A 20,013-nucleotide genomic window follows, 5' to 3' on the forward strand; every position below is an offset into this window, starting at 1 on the left:
TACAGGATAAAAGCCTGTAGGTTCCTTGCATTACTACTAAATATAATAAAGCAGAATAACAAAGCAATGACTATAATACAGGTAAGCTGGCCCACTGGGCTACATAGGGAAAACCCTGTCAAATGAATAGATGAGGAAGAGCTCCCTTCTGATCACCTCACCACAGTATCCCTAGGTCACTGACCTCAATGCCCGTGCACAGAGCTCGAGGATGCTGTGCTGCTCGGAGTGGTGTGGGTGACTCAGTACGGGGCTCTTCCCTTTTGATCTATCTAGGTCTGTCCACCACCTCACAACCCACCACATACACTGCGTGGGGGGAAGGTATCTTGTTTCATCTGACAGAGAGTTCCACAGGCTTGATCCAACTGCTGTGACTATTCTGTCTCCTGTGCATACAGCTCTTTCCCTGTTTGTGAACTGCTTTATTTGTCCAGAAACTTGTATTAGCGAGCAGATGAGCTGCTGCATACTGGACTCTCTCAGTACTGTCCCCAGTGCCTCAGCCTGGCAGTGGCATGCCACACACTGTATTTCAGACATCTCTGTGATACACCGTGGGTGAACATGACGAACGTCACCACTGTAACTTGCTATCCCCGCTCCTCCTGAAACACCCAAAACCTGACTCTGTCGCCCCCTGAGATGGGGGACAAGTGGTTGTGTGGAGGAGATGGAGTGGGTGGCAGAAAGATGAAATCTCAGCTATGTCTGGGGGCTCAGTGGGTTTCCGCTCTGTTACCTGAGGCTGAGATTCAGAGAAAGAGACCAACAAGAGTGCGGGTGGGAAACCACAAAAGCCCCCCCTCGCCCTGGAAGGGAAATTGCTGAAATACAGCAGCAGCAGAGACTCTTATCTACCTTAGCATCCTGAGGGCATTGATACATGCAGTGTACCCCCCTTCTCCCTGCTCACCCCTAATCCCAGCCATGTTCCCCTAGAGATTTACCTCCCCTCCTGCTCAGGATCCTCTTCTGCCTGCTTACCCCTAATCCCAAACCTTTAGGCCTAATGACCAAAAATCATTTCCATCTGACAGGTGTTCAGTACCTATGTGAAATGAGTTTGTGGTTTCTCAGCCCAGTTCCTAGCTGGTAGGACAGCAACTGTGCCTACCAGCAGAATGGGCAGTAATTGGTTTCCTCTTTAGCAGCATCACAAGTGAAGCCAAGGAGGCTAAGATTTTGTCTAAGTATTTTTAGTAAAAGTCATGGGCAGTACATGGGCAATAAACAATAAATCATGGAAGCCCAATCCCCACTGCTCAGGGCTGAAGCCTGAGCCCCGCTGGCCAGGGCTGACAGCTCAATCCCTGCCGCATGAGACTGACAGCTCGATCCCTGCTGCATGGAGCTGATGTCACAGAGGTCTCGTAAATCACAGAATCTGTGACCTCTGTGACCAACTTGTCGCCTTATGAATGGGCCATGGAGTGTCCTCAGCCCTTCGGGTTTCCTGTGTCTGTGTGGGGGCACATTGGCGGGGGACAGTTCATGGGGGAATTGCTGCAGAAAGCTTGCCCTGCCACTGCCCAGGCTGTACTCACTCTTCGGGCGGGGAGGGGGGGAGGACATAGGGTTTGTAGAGGTTAGGAACAGAGGTTGTGATTATTAACCCCAACTTAACCTTGACATATTCCAAATATACAAACCCACAGAGAATCCCCTGGGCCTGCTGCCACACAACCCGATAAATGCACACGCACCCTGAAACCATGCAGGTTTCTACTCACTGACCTTTCCAAGCCGCTGCCCAGTCATGGCATCCTATACATGTGCATACAGCCAGTAAGCCCTCGCAGCTTTGCATAGGCACTTCCCCTAAGACAAGCGCCACATTAAATAACCTTCTTCTATAGTCAGCATTTCCCTCGATACCAAGAATTGTGTTCAAATGCTTATGGGAAATCACCAGTCAAATAAGAAGGCGGAGCATGGACCCTGAGCAGAACATGAACTGTCATCAAGCCCTTGTTGGGACTGTTGTATCAGAGGAGGAGACAGAAAGGCCAACATCTGAGCAGCTTTCAGAAAATCATCATTTTTCTCTGCTGTGTCAGTTGTTGTTTCTCTTAGATCATGTACACCTGGTGATGAACACAGCGCACGAGAGAAGCAGACAGAGAGACAAAAAGTGGTAAGGAAAATATTTTACTAAATATTGATCTTTCTTTCTTTCTTTCAATGTGACCAGAACAAAGACATCTATTTTTTTGTACTTTTCTTATTTTGGCCCATTTTATTGATAAAATTCTACTGTCCCAAAGAGCATGCGGTACTGGCCAGGGACAAGTACTGCTTTTGCCACTCTTATGGGCTATTTTCTAAGCTGGCAAAAGCGTTTAGAACTGAACTGTTGCTGACACCCATCTTTGCCCTGCTCACCAAAGGTGAGACATTTATTTTTAGCAAAAAATATTTTCTCCCAAAAAAACTGCTCAGGCTCTGGGGTAGTGGCACAGGAGCTGCCCCAGAGCTCAGTTGGCACAAAGCAGGGTGTTACTGCTGCCAGTGTCGACAATGGAGGCATTCGTTCATTAGAAGTTTTCTCTTTCCCTTTCCGTTCTTTACCCTCTGTATTTGTACATGTCTTTGCTTTGGTTTTCACCCTGTTTTTTTCACTGGATCCATCTCTCTTTTTTCCATGTATGTTTCTAGAACTTTCTTCGTATATAGCTATCGAGTTCATTTTATTTTTCTGGTTTTGCTAAGACAGCTCCCACAGTAGTACAATACCCCTCCCTCTTTCCACTCCTTTCTTCACCCGAGGTTTCTGCTGTTCCTCTGCTCCCTTTTCTCTCTCTCCTCAATGTAGCATGAATATTTGAGTCTAACTTTTGATCTTACAGTGTCCACATAGATTCAGAATTAGGTTGGATGGAATTGTGGATCACTAAGAGATGGTCTGAGAGACTTGGTTATGCAAAACTGTAAGTAGGTAGGTAGGTAGGTAGGTAGGTAGGTAGAAAGAAAGAAAGAAAGAAAGAAAGAAAGAAAGAAAGAAAGAAAGAAAGAAAGAAAGAAAGAAAGAAAGAAAGAAAGAAAGAAAGAAAGAAAGATGAAGGCATAGTCAGAGAGGGAGGAAGAGAGACATACTCAACCCATGTTGACCAAGATGTCTAGTAAAACCCAGATACACTGGGAGGTCCCAAGATGAGCCCTCTACAAGACCCTGATATTGACTTCCCTCTCACTCATGATGTACACCTGAACTCTTTTCCATACTGCAGTGGGCAGTAAGGGCAGCATGTGTGTAGTTGTGAGGGGTGGGGGAGCAGTGGTTCTCCCTGTTACTAGCCACCTGTTGTCATTGTCCCCAAACACCCTCCAAGGAGGGGAATTTTATCATCAGACCAAAGTGCAGGACAATGAGATGGCAGCTCCTGGCCAGATGTCGCTCTGTGTGTGTGTGTATTTGTTGCATGTCTATTTCATATATTTTAAGGCCAGAAGGCACCATTGTGATCATCTAGTCTGACCTCCTGTATTACACCCAGGCCATAGAGGCTCTCAGTGATTCTACAAGTCCAATAACTTGTGGTTGAGCTAGTATGAGTCTTTTGGAAAGACACCCAGTCTTCATTTAAAATGCCTAAGTGACAGGAAATTTACCACATCCTTTGATAAATTGTTCCACTGTTTAAAAATTGCATTTTATGTCCAGTTTGAATTTTTCTCACTTGAGCTTCAAGCCACTGGTCTTATTAAACCTTTGTCTGCTTCAAAGAAGGTAGTTATAGTTTGAATTCAAGTTTCCTCTTTGGGAAGCTAAATAGATTGAGCTCCTTACATCTCTCACTGTAAAGCAGGTTTTTCAGACCTTGAATAATTTTATGGACTAACAAATTTATTTGAGCATAAGCTTTCGTGAGCTACAGCTCACTTCATCGGATGCATTTGTTGGAAAATACAGAGGGGAGATTGCATTTTCCACCAAATGCATCCGATGAAGTGAGCTGTAGCTCACGAAAGCTTATGCTCAAATAAATTTGTTAGTCTCTAAGATGCCACAAGTACTCCTTTTCTTTTTGCGAATACAGACTAACACAGCTGCTACTCTGAAACCTGAATAATTTTATGTTGCTCTGCTCTGCACCCTCTCCAATTTTTCAACATCCTTTTAGAAATATGGACATGAGCACTGGATGCCGTATGCCAGTATCAGTCTCACCATTGCCGTACACAGAGGTAGAATCACCTCCCTGCTTCTACACATTACTCCCTTCTTTATGCATCCAAAAATCCCATTAGCCCATTTTGCAACAGAATCACACTGGGAGCTCATGTTCATAAATGCTGAAACCCCAGAAAATGTCAAATATGAACCACCTCGTGCACTGGCCACATGTAGTATGTTTCTTAGATCTTTTTGTGAACATCAGTCTCTTTGAAAAAAGAAAAGGAGTACTTGTGGCACCTTAGAAACTAACAAATTTATTTGAGTATAAGCTTTCATGAGCTACAGCTCACTTCATCGGATGCATTCAGTGGAAAATACAGTGGGGAGATTTATATACATAGAGAACATGAAACAATGGGTGTTACCATACACACTGTAAGGAGAGTGATCACTTAAGATGAACTATTACCAGCGGGGTGGGAGGCGGGGGAGAGGAAGAAAACCTTTTGTAGTGATAATCAAGGTGGGCCATTTCCAGCAGTTGACAAGAATGTCTGAGGAACAGTGGGGGATGGGGGGGGGGGAAATAACATGGAGAAATAGTTTTACTTTGTGTAATGACCCATCCACTCCCAGCCTCTATTCAAGCCTAAGTTAATTGTATCCAATTTGCAAATTAATTCCAATTCAGCAGTCTCTCATTGGAGTCTGTTTTTGAAGTTTTTTTGTTGAAGGATAGCCACTCTCAGGTCTGTAATCGAGTGACCAAAGAGATTGAAGTGTTCTCTGACTGGTTTTTGAATGTAATAATTCTTGATGTCTGATTTGTGTCCATTTATTCTTTTACGTAGAGACTGTCCAGTTTGACCAATGTACATGGCAGAGGGGCATTGCTGGCACATGATGACATATATCACATTGGTAGATGTGCAGGTGAATGAGCCTCTGATAGCGTGGCTGATGTGATTAGGCCCTATGATGGTGTCCCCTGAATAGATATGTGGACAGAGTTGGCAACGGGCTTTGTTGCAAGGATAGGTTCCTGGGTTAGCGGTTCTGTTGTGTGGTGTGTGGTTGCTGGTGAGTATTTGCTTCAGGTTGGGGGGCTGTCTGTAAGCAAGGACTGGCCTGTCTCCCAAGATCTGTGAGAGTGATGGGTCATGCTTCAGGATAGGTTGTAGATCCTTGATGATGTGTTGGAGAGGTTTTAGTTGGGGGCTGAAGGTGATGGCTAGTGGTGTTCTGTTATTTTCTTTGTTGGGCCTGTCCTGAAGTAGGTGACTTCTGGGAACTCTTCTGGCTCTGTCAATCTGTTTCTTCACTTCAGCAAGTGGGTATTGTAGATGTAAGAATGCTTGATAGAGATCCTGCAGGTGTTTGTCTCTGTCTGTGGGGTTGGAACAAATGCGGTTGTATCATAGAGCTTGGCTGTAGACAATGGATCTTGTGCTGTGGTCTGGATGAAAGCTGGAGGCATGTAGGTAGGAATAGCGGTCAGTAGGTTTCCGGTATAGGGTGGTGTTTATGTGACCATCGCTGATTAGCACCATAGTGTCCAGGAAGTGGATCTCTTGTGTGGACTGGTCCAGGCTGAGGTTGATGGTGGGATGGAAATTGTTGAAATCATGGTGGAATTCCTCAAGGGCTTCTTTTCCATAACCTCAGTCGTGCAGAACACAATGCCATCCACAGCCTCAGAAACAACTGTGACATCATAATCAAAAAGGCTGACAAAGGAGGTGCTGTCGTCATCATGAATAGGTCAGAATATGAACAAGAGGCTGCTAGGCAGCTCTCTAACACCACTTTCTACAAGCCATTACCCTCTGATCCCACTGAGGGTTACCAAAAGAAACTACACCATTTGCTCAAGAAACTCCCTGAAAAAGCACAGGAACAAATCTGCACAGACCACCCCTGGAACTCCGACCAGGGGTATTCTATCTGCTACCCAAGATCCATAAACCTGGAAATCCTGGACGCCCCATCATCTCAGGCATTGGCACTCTGACAGCAGGATTGTCTGGCTATGTAGACTCCTCCTCAGGCCCTACGTTACCAGCACTCCCAGCTATCTTCGAGACACCTCTGATTTCCTGAGGAAACTACAATCCATCGGTGATCTTCCTGAAAATACCATCCTGGCCACTATGGATGTAGAAGCCCTCTACACCAACATTTGACACAAAGATGGACTACAAGCCATCAGGAACAGTATCCCCGATAATGTTACGGCAAACCTGGTGGCTGAACTTTGTGACTTTGTCCTCACCCATAAGTATTTCACATTTGGGGACAATGTATACCTTCAAATCAGCGGCACTGCTATGGGTACCCGCATGGCCCCACAGTATGCCAACATTTTTATGGCTGACTTAGAACAACGCTTCCTCAGCTCTCGTCCCCTAGTGCTCCTATTCTACTTGCACTACATTGATGACATCTTCATCATCTGGACCCATGGAAAAGAAGCCCTTCAGGAATTCCACCATGATTCAACAATTTCCATCCCACCATCAACCTCAGCCTGGACCAGTCCACACAAGAGAGTACTCCTTTTCTTTTTGCGAATACTGACTAACATGGCTGCTACTCTGAAACCTATCATAGGTGTGTGTCTAATAATCCATCTGTCTGTACCATGCACTCATCAGTGTGGGAATGGATGGCCAGGTCTGTTGTTCGAGGGTACTTCACAATGTCAATATCTGATTACTTGCTCTGGCTTCAAATATCTTCAGCTCAGTATTCATAGTTTGCAAGTGGGCAGGAATGTAAACTGGGGGGAGGGGCAATTGTTTAGAGAGCCAAGGAGGGATAAAATTTGGGAGAAAGGACTGAGTCTGAGCCAAGAGTAAGTCACACAGGAGCTGTCCCCAGGCCTAAGTGTCTGTGAACCTGGGGAGCCATGTTCCCAAGGGAAGGGCCAAGACACTGGGGGTTAGAAGCTCTAAAGAACTGACGGGGGGAGCAGAGGTGGGACAGGCTCCTGGCCCCAAGTTGGGTAAAGAGATGGGATTTGGAGGGGCTTCTTTAGCTCAGATTTCATGGACTTTTTATAGCTGCAATTTGATGTATATTTTTAAATTGTTTAGAGGGAATTCGGCACTGACCTGAGGGACTTATTTGGCATCCCTTCTGTGTCACCCCAACCACACATAATGCACAGCACCCCTCAGCAGTATACCTGACCCTCTCCTGTGGGATCCCATCTCTGGCTGAATGGGAGCTTCAGTCTCCATGGCCCACTCAATGCTGGCCATGAGGACATTCAAGTCAGAGCAGCTCTGTGGGGTAGCAACTCATCTCAGTGGTGGAGTGGCAATCAAGAGGTATAGTGGTGGGAGATCAAAGCAGAGTCAGTGCCTTTATCATAGAATCCTAGGGTTGGAAGGGACCTCAGTAGGTCATCTAGTCCAACCCGCTGCTCAAAGCAGGACCAATCCCCAATTTTTGTCCCAGATCCCTAAATAGCCCCCTCAAGGATTGAACTCACAACCCTGGGTTTAGCAGGCCAATGCTCAAACCACTGAGCTATCCCTCCTCCTGCAGCTTGTGTCTGTGTGAGAACTGGGCCCTCTGAGGCCCACAGGTAATGGGGGGCATGCTGAATGTGCCTGAATCCTGTCTCTCTTTGCTTTCTGGCTCTGTCAGACTCCTTTGTCTTGTTCAGTCTCTTCCTCTTACACTGCCCTTACCCATTGTTACATTCGTACACATTTGTTGCTTTTATGATGGAAAGAAAGTTTGAAAGCAATTATCATTTAATAAAACAGCTTCTTCCTGGCCAGCTCAGCTTAAGGCCTGGTCTGCATGAGGAAATTAGGTCAATATCAGAAAAATCCACACCCCTGAGTAACGCAGTTAATCTGACCTAACCCCCATTGTAGACAGCGCTAGGTCAATGGGAGAATTCTCCTGTTGACCTAGCTATCGCCTCTCATGAAGGTGGATTTTCTACGCAGGGAGGAGAAGCTCTCCTATTAGCATGGGTCATGTTTTTCACTGTAGCACTACAGTGGTGCAGCTGCAGCTGTGCTGCTGCAAAGTTTTAAGTATAGACAAGCCCTTACTTTAGCTTTCTAGATCATTTGAGAGAGATAACAAGAGATTAGTCTGATGAAGGAGCTAAACATTCTGAGCCCCAAATTCAAATCAAACTGAAGTGAAGTTTAGAAATGAGAAGTTGTAGGATGCTTCAGATCCTGTCCTGGGACAAAATAGCCAGGCATGGGGGAAACCCAGTGCTTGGGGAGGGGCTGGAGGGTGAAAATCTTTCTGCAGAGGCCTGGTGACCTGCGCCATCTCTTAAGAAGCAAGCTGCCTCCAGATCAAAAACACAGCCACAAGCAAGAGCGAGAACAAAACAAGGAAACCGCACAGCCTGAAAGAAAGAAAGAGGAACACACACACACACACATGCATGCACATGCGCACGTGCGCACGCACACACACACACACACACACACACACACATACAGATGTCTTGTTTGCACTAGGGACCTTTTCTAATGATTTCCCACTGTTACTAACTCCAATGCTAGCTGTGCTGGGAACTCTAGCATGATGGGCCACCATCTGCCATTACCATTTGCAGTGCCATGTCAATCAAATCTTTAAGGGACTTGGTGCTGATCTAATCAACAGCTTGCTGGAGCAGAGACTGTCTACACTGGGGGCACCTAAGGTTACTACCCCAGCCAAGGCTGGCAGAGAGTGAGAAAAGCTCCAGACCAGAGCTGGTGGCGAGACATGGTTTGGCATCTGTTGCCACTTCCATGGCCCTCTTTCTCCACTGATTGTTTCTCGGCAAGCATTTGACATGCTCTGTGAGTCTATGGAAGCTACAGCCAGATATTGTGGGGGAGGGGAGGAAAAGGGAACTCAGTGCTAGGGGAGGAAGCAGCTTGGCAGCCCTAGAGACTAACTCCTGTATCTCCAGAGGGTGTATAGCCCAGGCAGGAGCAGACCAAACTCCCTCTGACACAAACACAGCACCTGCCTACTGTGCTTCACCCTGCCCTGATGAGTGCCTGAGGGGATTCCAGTCTCCTGGCCCATTCAATCCATGGTTTCTGTGCTGAGGCTGCCATCAAGTGGCCAGTTAGAGCCAACAGTGCTCATAGAATCATAGGATCGGAAGGGGTCTCAAGAGATCATCTACTCCAGCCCCCGAACTCATGCACTATTGCAGTCACAAACTGTGCTTCTGATACCCCACACTGATTATCAAGAAGTGAAAAAAAGAAATCACACAGATCCCTTTATTGCATTCCATTTCTTTGGCTCCCAATCAGCACCTACGTCCAGTAAGATGAGGAGTTATTTAAAAAACTCGGCTCACTATACAAAATGTTCGTCTGAACCCCAAAGAGCCAGATACATTGCCAGGTCAATATTAGGTTGGATCTTACCCAAAATACCACGCTGCCAGCCAACCCTTTAGCATCTAAACATTTATTATAAAGAAAAAAGAAAGAACAAGAAGAGAGTTTTTAAATGGTAAAGCAATCAAATACATACAGAGACTATCAAAGTCCATATATCAGGATTTTAGCAATATTGGTGAGTTTGCTGGCTTAAAAGTTCCTCTGGAACACATCCGCAGCTTGGATGGGTCATTCAGTCCTTTGTTCAGAGCTTCAGTTTGTAGAAAGTCACTCCAGAGGTAAGAAGCAGGAATGAAGACAAAATGGAGATGATGCAGCGGTCATTTATAGTCTTTTGCCATGTGGCTTGTACTTCCTGTGTCCCAAATACAAGCTTCACAGCATATGACATGGAAGCCCTAGAGTTCTCTGTCCACAAGCATACCACATGCCTTGATGACTCATAGAGTGTCTTCCTTGGCTCCTTTCAATGGGTTAATTGTACAGTTGATGGCCGTTGATAGGCCATCAAACAGGCTAGGCAGTGCTGATGCCAATCTGTCTGGGGGGGTAATTTCAGTAACAGATTAGGGGCAAACAGGCCTGGTCTACACCTAAAACTTAGGTTGATCTAGCTACATTGCTGAAGACTGTGAAAAGTTTTACACCCTATACAGTGTAGTTAGGTTGCCCAAACCTCCAACACAGGTAGGACGACAGAAGAAGTATTCTGTCAACCTAGCTGCCACCTCTTGGAGAAGTAGATGTACTACAGTGACAGAAAACCTCCTTCTGTCCCTGTAGTAGGTGTCTACACTACAGTGGCATAGCTGCAGATGTGCTGCTGTAGTGCTTAGTGTAGACACTACAGCTATGGGAGGAGTTCTCCAGTCACTGCAGTAAATCCACCTCCCCAAGAGGCGATACTTGGATTGATGAAAGAATTTTTCTGTCAACCTAGTGCTGTCTACACAGGGATTTAGGCTATGTCTATACTTGCAGAGTTTTTGCGCAGTCAGTTTCAATGTTATAGTGAACCATTGAAAGAAAAGCGCTGGTTTGTGTACTCGCGTACATCCACAGGCATCAGAGAGTGTTTATATTTGCAGCACTTCCATCGTGGATGAGAGCAGCGCACTGAGTGTCTCTATCCCTCCGCGAAGCTTTCTCCATTTTGACAATGGGTCTTGTGGGAAGGGGGGTTGAGGGTTTGATCATGGGACATCCTGGGTCCCTGCACAGCCTCCTCTCACCAAACACTGATCAGTTCCAGTAGTTCAGCTTTGCTCCAAGCAGGGGCTCCTTTGCTCTGTGGAGCAGGCATTGTCACCTGCCAGATGATAAGTGAACATCTCAACAGCCCAACACTGTGGCACTTAATTTCAGAAAGGGGAACTATGCAAAAATGAGGAGGTTAGTTAAACAAATTAAAAGGTACAGTGACTAGAGTGAAATCCCTGCAAGCTCCATGGACACTTTTCAAAGACACCATAATAGAGACTCAACTTATCAAATCCTAGTGAGGTAAATAGAAAGCAGCATAAACACTGCCAAATTAAATGTAAAAATGTAATAAGAAAAGCCAAAAAGGAGTTTCAAGAACAGCTAGCCAAAAACTCAAAAGGTAATAACAAAATGTTTTTTAAGTATATCAGAAGCAGGAAGCCTGCTAAACAACCAGTGGGGCCCCTGCACGATCGAGATAGAAAAGGAGCACTTAAAGACGATAAAGTTATCACAGAGAAACTAAATGAATTCTTTGCTTCAGTCTTCACTGCTGAGGATGTTACAGAGATTCCCAAACCTGAGCCGTCTTCTGTAGGTGACAAATCTGAGCAATTGTCACAGATTGAAGTGTAACTAGAGGAGGTTTTGGAATTAATTGAGAAACTTAACAGTAACAAGTCACTGGGACCAGATGCCATTCACCCACGAGTTCTGAAAGAACTCAAATGTGAAATTGCGGAACTATTAACTATGGTTTGTAACCTGTCCTTTAAATCAACTACTGTACCCAATGACTGAAAGATAGCTAATGTAATTCCAATATTTAAGAAGGGCTCTAGAGGTGATTCTGGGAACTACAGACCGATAAGTCTAATGTCAATACCGGACCAATTAGTTGAAACAATAGTAAAGAATAAAATTGTCAGACACATAGAAGAACGTAAATTGTTGCGCAAAAGTCAACATGGTTTCTGTAAAGGGAGATCATGTCTTACCAATCTATTAGAGTTCTTTGATGGGGTCAACAAACGTGTGGACAAGGGGGATCCAGTGGACATAGTGTACTTAGGTTTCCAGAAAGCCTTTGACAAGGTCCCTCGCCAAAGGCTTTTACGTAAATTAAGTTGTCATGGGATAAGAGGGAAGATCCTTTCATGGATTGAGAATTGGTTAAAAGACAGGATACAAAGGGTAGGAATAAATGGTAAATTTTCAGAATGAGAGGGGTAACTAGTGGTGTTCCCCAAGGGTCAGTCCTAGGACCAATCCTATTCAATTTATTCATAAATGATCTGGAGAAATTGGTAAACCGTGAGGTGGCAAAGTTTGCAGATGATACTAAACTGCTCAAGATAGTTAAGACCAAAGCAGACTGTGAAAAACTTCAAAAAGATCTCACAAAACTAAGTTATTGGGTACAAAATGGCAAATGAAATTTAATGTGGATAAATGTAAAGTAATGCACATTGGAAAAAATAACCCCAACTATACATACAATATGATGGGGGCTAATTTAGCTACAACTAATCAGGGGAAAGATCTTGGAGTCATCATGGATAGTTCTCTGAAGACATCCACGCAGAGTGCAATGGCAATCAAAAAAGCAAACGGGATGTTAGGAATCATTAAAAAAGGGACAGAGAATAAGACGGAGAATATCTCATTGCCCTTATATAAATCCATGGTACACCCACATCTTGAATACTGCATACAGATGTGGTCCCCTCATTTCAAAAAAGATAAAGTGGCATTAGAAAAGGTTCAGAAAAGGGCAACTAAAATGATGAGGGGTTTGGAACGGGTCCCATATGAAGAGAGATTAATGAGGCTAGACTTTTCAACTTGGAAAAGAGGAGACTAGGGGTATGTCTACACAACAAATTTATAGAAGTCGGTTTTGCTGAAAGCATTTTTATACAGTCGAGTATGTGTGTCCCCACACAAATGCTCTAAGTGCATATAGTTGGCGGACTGTGTCCACAGTACCGAGGCAACCGTCGACTTCCGGAGCTTTGCATTGTGGGTAGCTATCCCACAGTTCCCGCAGTCTCCACCGCCCATTTGAATTCTGGGTAGAAATCCCAGTGCCTGATGGGGCTAAAACATTGTTGCGGGTGGTTCTGGGTACATATCGTCAGGCCCCCGTTCCCTCCCTCCCTCCGTAAAAGCAAGGGCAGACAATCGCTTTGCACCTTTTTTCTTGTTACCTATGCAGATGCCATACCATGGCAAGCATGGAGCCCGCTCAGCTAACCGTCACCGTATGTCTCCTGGGTGCTGGCGGACGTGGTACTGCATTGCTACACAGCAGCAGTTTATTGCCTTTGGCAGCAGACAGTGCAGTATGACTGGTAGCCATCGTCAACGTAGTCCTGGGTGCTCTTTTAACCAGGCGCCTGGGCAAATATGGGAGTGACTCAGCAAGGTCATTTCCCTTGTTTAATCTCATGGCAATTGAGTCCTACCGGCAGTGCACTGTCTTTTAATCTGCAGCAAGCAGAAGACGATGGCCAATAGTCATACTGCACCATCTTCTGCCGAGCACCCAGGAGGTGACGATGGCTAGCGGTCGTACTGCACAGTCTGCTGCCAGCAAGATGTATAAAGGTAGATGAAGTGGCTCAAAACAAGAAATAGACCAGATTTGTTTTGTATTCATTTTCTCCTCCCTCCCTCTGTGAAATCAACGGCCTGCTAAACCCAGTTTTGAGTTCTATCCTTGAGGCGGCCATGCAGTTTCTCGCAAAGCCACCCCCTTTGTTGATTTTAATTCCCTGTAAGCCAACCCTATCGTCAGTCACCGCTCCCTCCATCAGGGCAACAGCAGACAATCGTTCTGCGCCATTTTTCTGTGCAGACGCCATACAACGGCAAGCATGGAGCCCGCTCAGATCACTTTGGCAATTAGGAGCACATTAAACACCACACACATTATCCAGCAGTATATGCAGCACCAGAACCCGGCAAAGCGAAACCAGGCGAGTAGGCGACGTCAATGCAGTTACGAGAGTGATGAGGACATGGACACAGACTTCTCTCAAAGCAGGTGCCCTGGCAATGTGGGCATCATGGTGCTAATGGGGCAGGCTCATGCAGTGGAACGCCAATTCTGGGCCCAGGAAACAAGCACAGACTGGTGGGACCGCATGATGTTGCAGGTCTGGGATGATTCCCAGTGGCTGCGAAACTTTCGCATGCGTAAGGGCACTTCCATGGAACTTTGTGACTTGCTTTCCCCTGCCCTGAGGTGCAAGAATACCAAGATGAGAGCAAACCTCACAGTTGAGAAGCGAGTGGCAATAGCCCTGTGGAAGCTTGCAATGCCAGACAGCTACCGGTCAGTTGGGAATCATTTTGGAGTGGGCAAGTCTCCTGTGGGGGCTGCTGTGATATAAGTAGCCAACGCAATCAAAGATCTGCTGATATCAAGGGTAGTGACCCTGGGAAATGTGCAGGTCACAGTGGATGGCTTTGCTGCAAAGGGATTCCCTAACTGTTGTGGGGCCATAGACGGAACCCATATCCCTATCTTGGCACTGAAGCACGAAGCCAGCGAGTACATAAACCGCAAGGGTTACTTTTCAATAGTGCTGCAAGCACTGGTGGATCACAAGGGACATTTCACCAACATCAACGTGGGATGGCCGGGAAAGGTACATGATGCTCGCATCTTCAGGAACTCTGGTCTGTTTCAAAGCTGCAGGAAGGGACTTTCTTCCCAGACCAGAAAATAACTGTTGGGGATGTTGAAATGCCTATAGTTATCCTTGGGGACCCAACCTACTCCTTAATGCCATGGCTCATGAAGCCATACATAGGCAGCCTGGAGAGTAGTCAGGAGCTGTTCAACTACAGGCTGAGTAAGTGCAGAATGGTGGTAGAATGTGCATTTGGACGTTTAAAAGCACGCTGGCACAGTTTACTGACTCAGTTAGACCTCAGCGAAACCAATATTCCCCCTGTTATTACTGCTTGCTGTGCGCTCCACAATATCTGTGAGAGTAAGGGGGAAGACGTTTATGGTGGGGTTGGAGGTTAAGGCAAATCACCTGGCTGATGGTTACACACAGCCAGACACCAGGTTGGTTAGAAGAGCACAGGAGGGTGCAGTGCGCATCAGAGAAGCTTTGAAAACCAGTTTCATGACTGGCCAGGCTACGGTGTGAAAGTTCTGTTTGTTTCTCCTTGATGAACCCCCCCGCTCTTTGGTTCACTCTACTTCCCTGTAAGCTAACCACCCTCCCCACCTCCCTTCGATCACCTCTTGCAGAGGCAATAAAGTCATTGTTGCTTCACATTCATGCATTCTTTATTAATTCATCACACAAATAGGGGGATAATTACCAAGGTAGCCCAGGAGGGGTGGTGGAGGAGGGAAGGACAAGGCCACACAGCACTTTAAAAGTTTAAAACTTATTGAATGCCTGCCTTCTGTTCCTTGGGCAATCCTCTGGGGTGGAGTGGCTAGGTGGCCGGAGGCCCCCCCAACGCATTCTTGGGCATCTGGGTGAGGCGGCTATGGAACTTGGGGAGGAGGTCGGTTGGTTACACAGGGGCTGCAGCGGCGGTCTGTGCTCCTGCTGCCTTTCCTGCAGCTCAACCATACGCAGGAGCATATTAGTTTGATCCTCCAGCAGCCTCAGCATTGAATCCTGCCTCCTCTCATCACACTGCTGCCACCTTTCAGCTTCAGCCCTCTCTTCAGCCTGCTACCTCTCCTCCCGGTAATTTTGTGCTTTCCTGCACTTTGACATTGTTTGCCTCCACGCATTCGTCTGTGCTCTGTCAGTGTGGGAGGACAGCATGAGCTCAGAGAACATTTCATCACGAGTGCATTTTTTTCGCCTTCTAATCTTCGCTAGCCTCTGAGAAGGAGAAGATCCTGTGATCTTTGAAACACATGCAGCTGGTGGAGGAAAAAAAAGGGACAGTGGTATTTGAAAAGACACATTTTATAGAACAATGGGTACACTCTTTCACGGTAAACCTTGCTGTTAACATTACAAACATAGCACATGTGCTATTGTTCCAAGGTCGCATTTTGCCTCCCCCCACCGCGTGGCTAACAGCAGGGAACATTTCTATTCAGCCATAGGCAAACAGCCCAGCAGGAATGGGCACCTCTGAATGTCCCTTTAAGAAAAGCACCCTATTTCAACCAGGTGACCATGAATGATATCACTCTCCTGAGGATAATACAGAGAGATAAAGAACGGATGTTGTTTGAACGCCAGCAAACATACACGGCAATGCTTTGTTCTACAAAGATTCCCGAGTACATGCTACTGGCCTGGAGTGATAAAGTGTCCTACCATGGTGGATGGAATAAGGCTGCCCTCCCCAGAGACCTTTTGCAAAGGTTTTGGGAGTATATCCAGGAGAGCCACGAATGCCAGGGCAAATTAATCATTAAACATGCCGGCTTTTAAACCTTGTATAGTATTTTAAAAGGTACACTCACCAGAGGTCCCTTCTCTGCCTGGTGGGTCTGGGAGGCAGCCTTGGGTGGGTCAGGGGGGTACTGGCTCCATGTCCAGGGTGAGAAACAGTTCCTGGCTGTCGGGAAAACCGGTTTCTCCACTTGTTTGCTGTGAGCCATCTACAACCTCATCATCATCGTCTTCCTTGTCCCCAAAACCTGCTTCCATGTTGCCTCCATCTCCATTGAAGGAGTCAAACAACACAGCTGGGGTAGTGATGGCTGAACCCCCTAAAATAGCATGCAGCTCATCATAGAAGCGACATGTTTGGGGCTCTGACCCGGAGCGGCCGTTCGCCTATCTGGTTTTCTGGTAGGCTTGCCTCAGCTCCTTCAGTTTCACACGGCACTGCTTTGGGTCCCTGTTATGGCTTCTCTTCTTCATGCCCTGGAAGATTTTTACAGATGTTTTTGCATTTCGAAAACTGGAACTTAGTTCTGATAGCACAGATGCCTCTCCCCATACAGCGATCAGATCCCGTACCTCCCGTTCGATCCATGCTGGAGTTCTTTTGCGATTCTGGGACTCCATCATGGTCACCTCTGCTGATGAGCTCTGCATGGTCACCTGCAGCTTGCCACACTGGCCAAAGAGGAAATTGAAATTCAAAAGTTCGTAGGCCTTTTCCTGTCTACCTGGTCAGTGCATCTGAGTTGAGAGTGCTGTCCAGAGCGGTCACAATAGAGCACTCTGGGATAGCTCCCGGCGGCCAATACCATCTAATTGCGTCCACAGTACCCCAAATTCAACCCAGCAAACCAATTTCAGTACTAATCCTCTTGTCGGGGGTGGAGTAAGGAAATCGATTTTAAGAGCCCTTTAAGTCGAAAAAAGGGCTTCGTCATGTGGACGGGTGCAGGGTTACATCGATTTAACGCTGCTAAATTCGACCTCAACACCTAGTGTAGACCAGGGCTAAGGGGGGATATGATAGAGGTATATAAAATCATGAGTGGTGTGGAGAAAGTGAATAAGGAAAAGTTATTTACTTGTTCCCATAATATAAGAACTAGGAGCCACCAAATGAAATTAATGGGTAGCAGTTTTAAAATAGATAAAAGGAAGTTCTTCTTCACTCAATGCACAGTCAACCTGTGGGACTCCTTGCCTGAGGAGGTTGTGAAGGCTAGGACTATAACAGGGTTTAAAAGAGAACTGGATAAATTCATGGAGGTTAAGTCCATTAATGGCTATTAGCCAGGATGGGTAAGGAATGGTGTCCCTAGCCTCTGTTTGTCAGAGGGTGGAGATGGATGACCTGAGAGAGATCACTTTATTATCACCTGTTAGGTTCACTCCCTCTGGGGCACCTGGCATTGGCCACTGTCAGTAGACAGGATACTGGGCTGGATGGACCTTTGGTCTGACGCAGTATGGCCATTCTTATGTTCTTATGCTTCCCTTTTCACCATGGGAATTCCCCCTTGTTTATTTCTTGTATTTAGCTCTGACTGCTTTCCCGTGAAGCGTCTTTCATTTTCACTAGCACAGACTGCTGGTGTGACTGTTGCACCTCCTGTTCCGGACATCAATTGTTATTTTCTGGAAAGTCCCTTCTTTTGAGTTCCAGCTATTAGATGATCTCTCGTATGGTCTGCCTTATTGATACCAAAGTCGCAATGCTCTGCTAGGTCAGATGGGGCCCTTATAAAAAAAAAAAGTCCACACTTTCTCCACGCCTCCACACCTTCCGGTATAAGATTGCCCCTATTTTTGTATGACACCCCTTTTGGAATTAATGCTCAGCTCATTCTCTTTGAATAATGTACATTACTATTCTCACACTCTTCCTCTGTGAAAGCAAATGTTTTGCAAGTATTTTCAAAAAAGAAAAGGAGTACTTGTGGCACTTTAGAGACTAACAAATTTATTTGAGCATAAGCTTTCGTGATTTACAGCTCACTTCATCGGATGCACATCTGTAGCTCACGAGAGCTTATGCTCAAATAAATTTGTTAGTCTCTAAGGTGCCACAAGTACGCCTTTTCTTTTTTGCGAATACAGACTAACATGGCTGCTACTCTGAAACCAAGTATTTTCAGCTTCACTCCGCAGTGCATCGATTAATGAGCTGACCTGTGGTGCCCCACTCTCTGTGAAGTGCTCCTTCTACTCAGGCTACTTCATGTACTTAGCAAATTAAAAGTCTTTGAGGCAGGCTGAACTTTAGCATTTATTTTTCCTCTTATATATGTTGATTCAAAACCAGACTGCTTTTGATGCCACTACATGTGCCAGTGGTAAAGAATCACAGAAAAAGTTGCTTTCATCTAACACTGAACAAGGAACTTTATCTGAGTAAAGGAAGTAGTATTACCTCTAAGGCCCAGTCTGTACTAGAAAATTAAGTTGGCATAACTACATCACTCAGGGATATAAAAAATCCACACCCCTGGGTGGCGTAGTTAAGCTGACCTAAGTCCTTGAGTAGACAGTGCTAGCTCAACAGAAGAATTACCTACGCTGACAGCAGAATACCTCCCATTGGGGTATGCAATGTCTACACTGAAGTACTAAAGTGGTACAGCTGTGCCTCTGTAAGTGCTGGGTTTACAATGGTGCCATGCTCAGAAGGGGCCCAGGCCTGCTCTGCTTGCACTGTACCCTGAGACCCTGCCAGCCAACCCTCCCCCCTCGCCCCGCTCACCACTTGCTCCTCTCGGCCTGCCCGCTGGCCGGCCGAGGGCTCCTCTTCACCCCCTGGCCCCACCTGCCAGCTTCTCTCTGCCTCCTGGCCGGACCCCAGTGCACCTCTGGCTCCGGGCAGTCTCTGTTTCTCACCACCTATGGGGCCCTGCCTGTCTCCCCGGAGGCCAGTCTTAGCCAGGTGGTGGAGGTGTGGGGGGCTTGGCTGGGACCCTCCAGGCAAGTCAGTCCTGAGGGAGCCCGGCTGGGGCAGGCCCTGGCCTGGCTGATTGCACCACTCCCGAGGAGCCAGAGCAATTCCCCACCCCGGGACCAGCCCTGGCTGTACTGCCGGCTCAGCCTACCAGACACAGTTGCCTCCCAGAGGGCCGGTGGGTGCGGACGGGAAGCAGGGTGTGGGGAAGTGGGTCTCTGGGGTGCCTGGGGGGGGAGTGCTAGGCTGTGAGGGGGTGGGGAAGATCTTTGTGTGTTGGGGCACTAGGGAGTGGGGGTTCTGTGTGGGGTGCTGGGCAGTTGTGGTAGGGCTGTGGGCAGGGGGCGCAGGGCAAGGGTGGTGGTGTGCATTTGTGGCAGGATCTGGGGGGGATGCTGGGCATAGCAGATCCAGGGGGGTGTTGGAAGGAAGTTGGGGGGGTGTTGGGCAGGATGGGGGGGGATGTGTGGTGCGGTCTGGGACCACCCCTGAGGGGAAGGGGCATACTGGCTGCATAGGGCCGGGTGGGCCAGTGTGTCTGGCAACTGCTGGTTTGTAAATAGTGCCCTTGCACTGGGCTGGGTGAAGCGGGGCCGCCCCGCCATGTCATGCCCCTGGACAGCCCCTTGCTCTGAAGACTGACCCCCCCGCCCCATGCCGTGCTCCATTGCCTCCATGGGGGCCCACAAATATGTTTGGCGCCTGGCCCATAAAAAGGTTAATCCGGCCCTGGCCACTGTAGCTTTTTAAGAGCAGAGACACCCTAAAGCTAATCTGTCCTCCGGTGTCTGTCTCTCTCCTACCTGCATTGCAGGGCTTCTGGCTTGGACCTTCCCCACCCCTCCTGCTACAGATATAAAGAAGCAGAAAACATACTAGCTGCATAAGGAGGCCTGATCTCTATCTGAGACAGGAGAGCTCCTGGGACTTAACAGTGTCGCCAATTTTCATGACTTTATCATGAGTCTCATGATAGTT

General features: G+C 47.0%; 1 protein-coding gene across 1 annotated transcript in view; it reads left to right on the forward strand.

The window, feature by feature from the left end:
- The first annotated feature begins 1,860 nt into the window (after nucleotides 1-1,860).
- CD4 (CD4 molecule) overlaps nucleotides 1,861-20,013 on the forward strand; it is a 36,810-nt gene continuing 18,657 nt past the window's right edge. The window contains exon 1 of the mRNA XM_038379036.2: nucleotides 1,861-2,137. Within this exon, the coding sequence (XP_038234964.2) occupies nucleotides 1,935-2,137 (203 nt within the window). The 5' untranslated portion in view covers nucleotides 1,861-1,934. The remainder of the gene's footprint in view (nucleotides 2,138-20,013) is intronic.

Source organism: Dermochelys coriacea, chromosome 1 (genome assembly GCF_009764565.3).
Source record: "Dermochelys coriacea isolate rDerCor1 chromosome 1, rDerCor1.pri.v4, whole genome shotgun sequence".
NCBI lineage: Eukaryota > Metazoa > Chordata > Testudines > Dermochelyidae > Dermochelys > Dermochelys coriacea.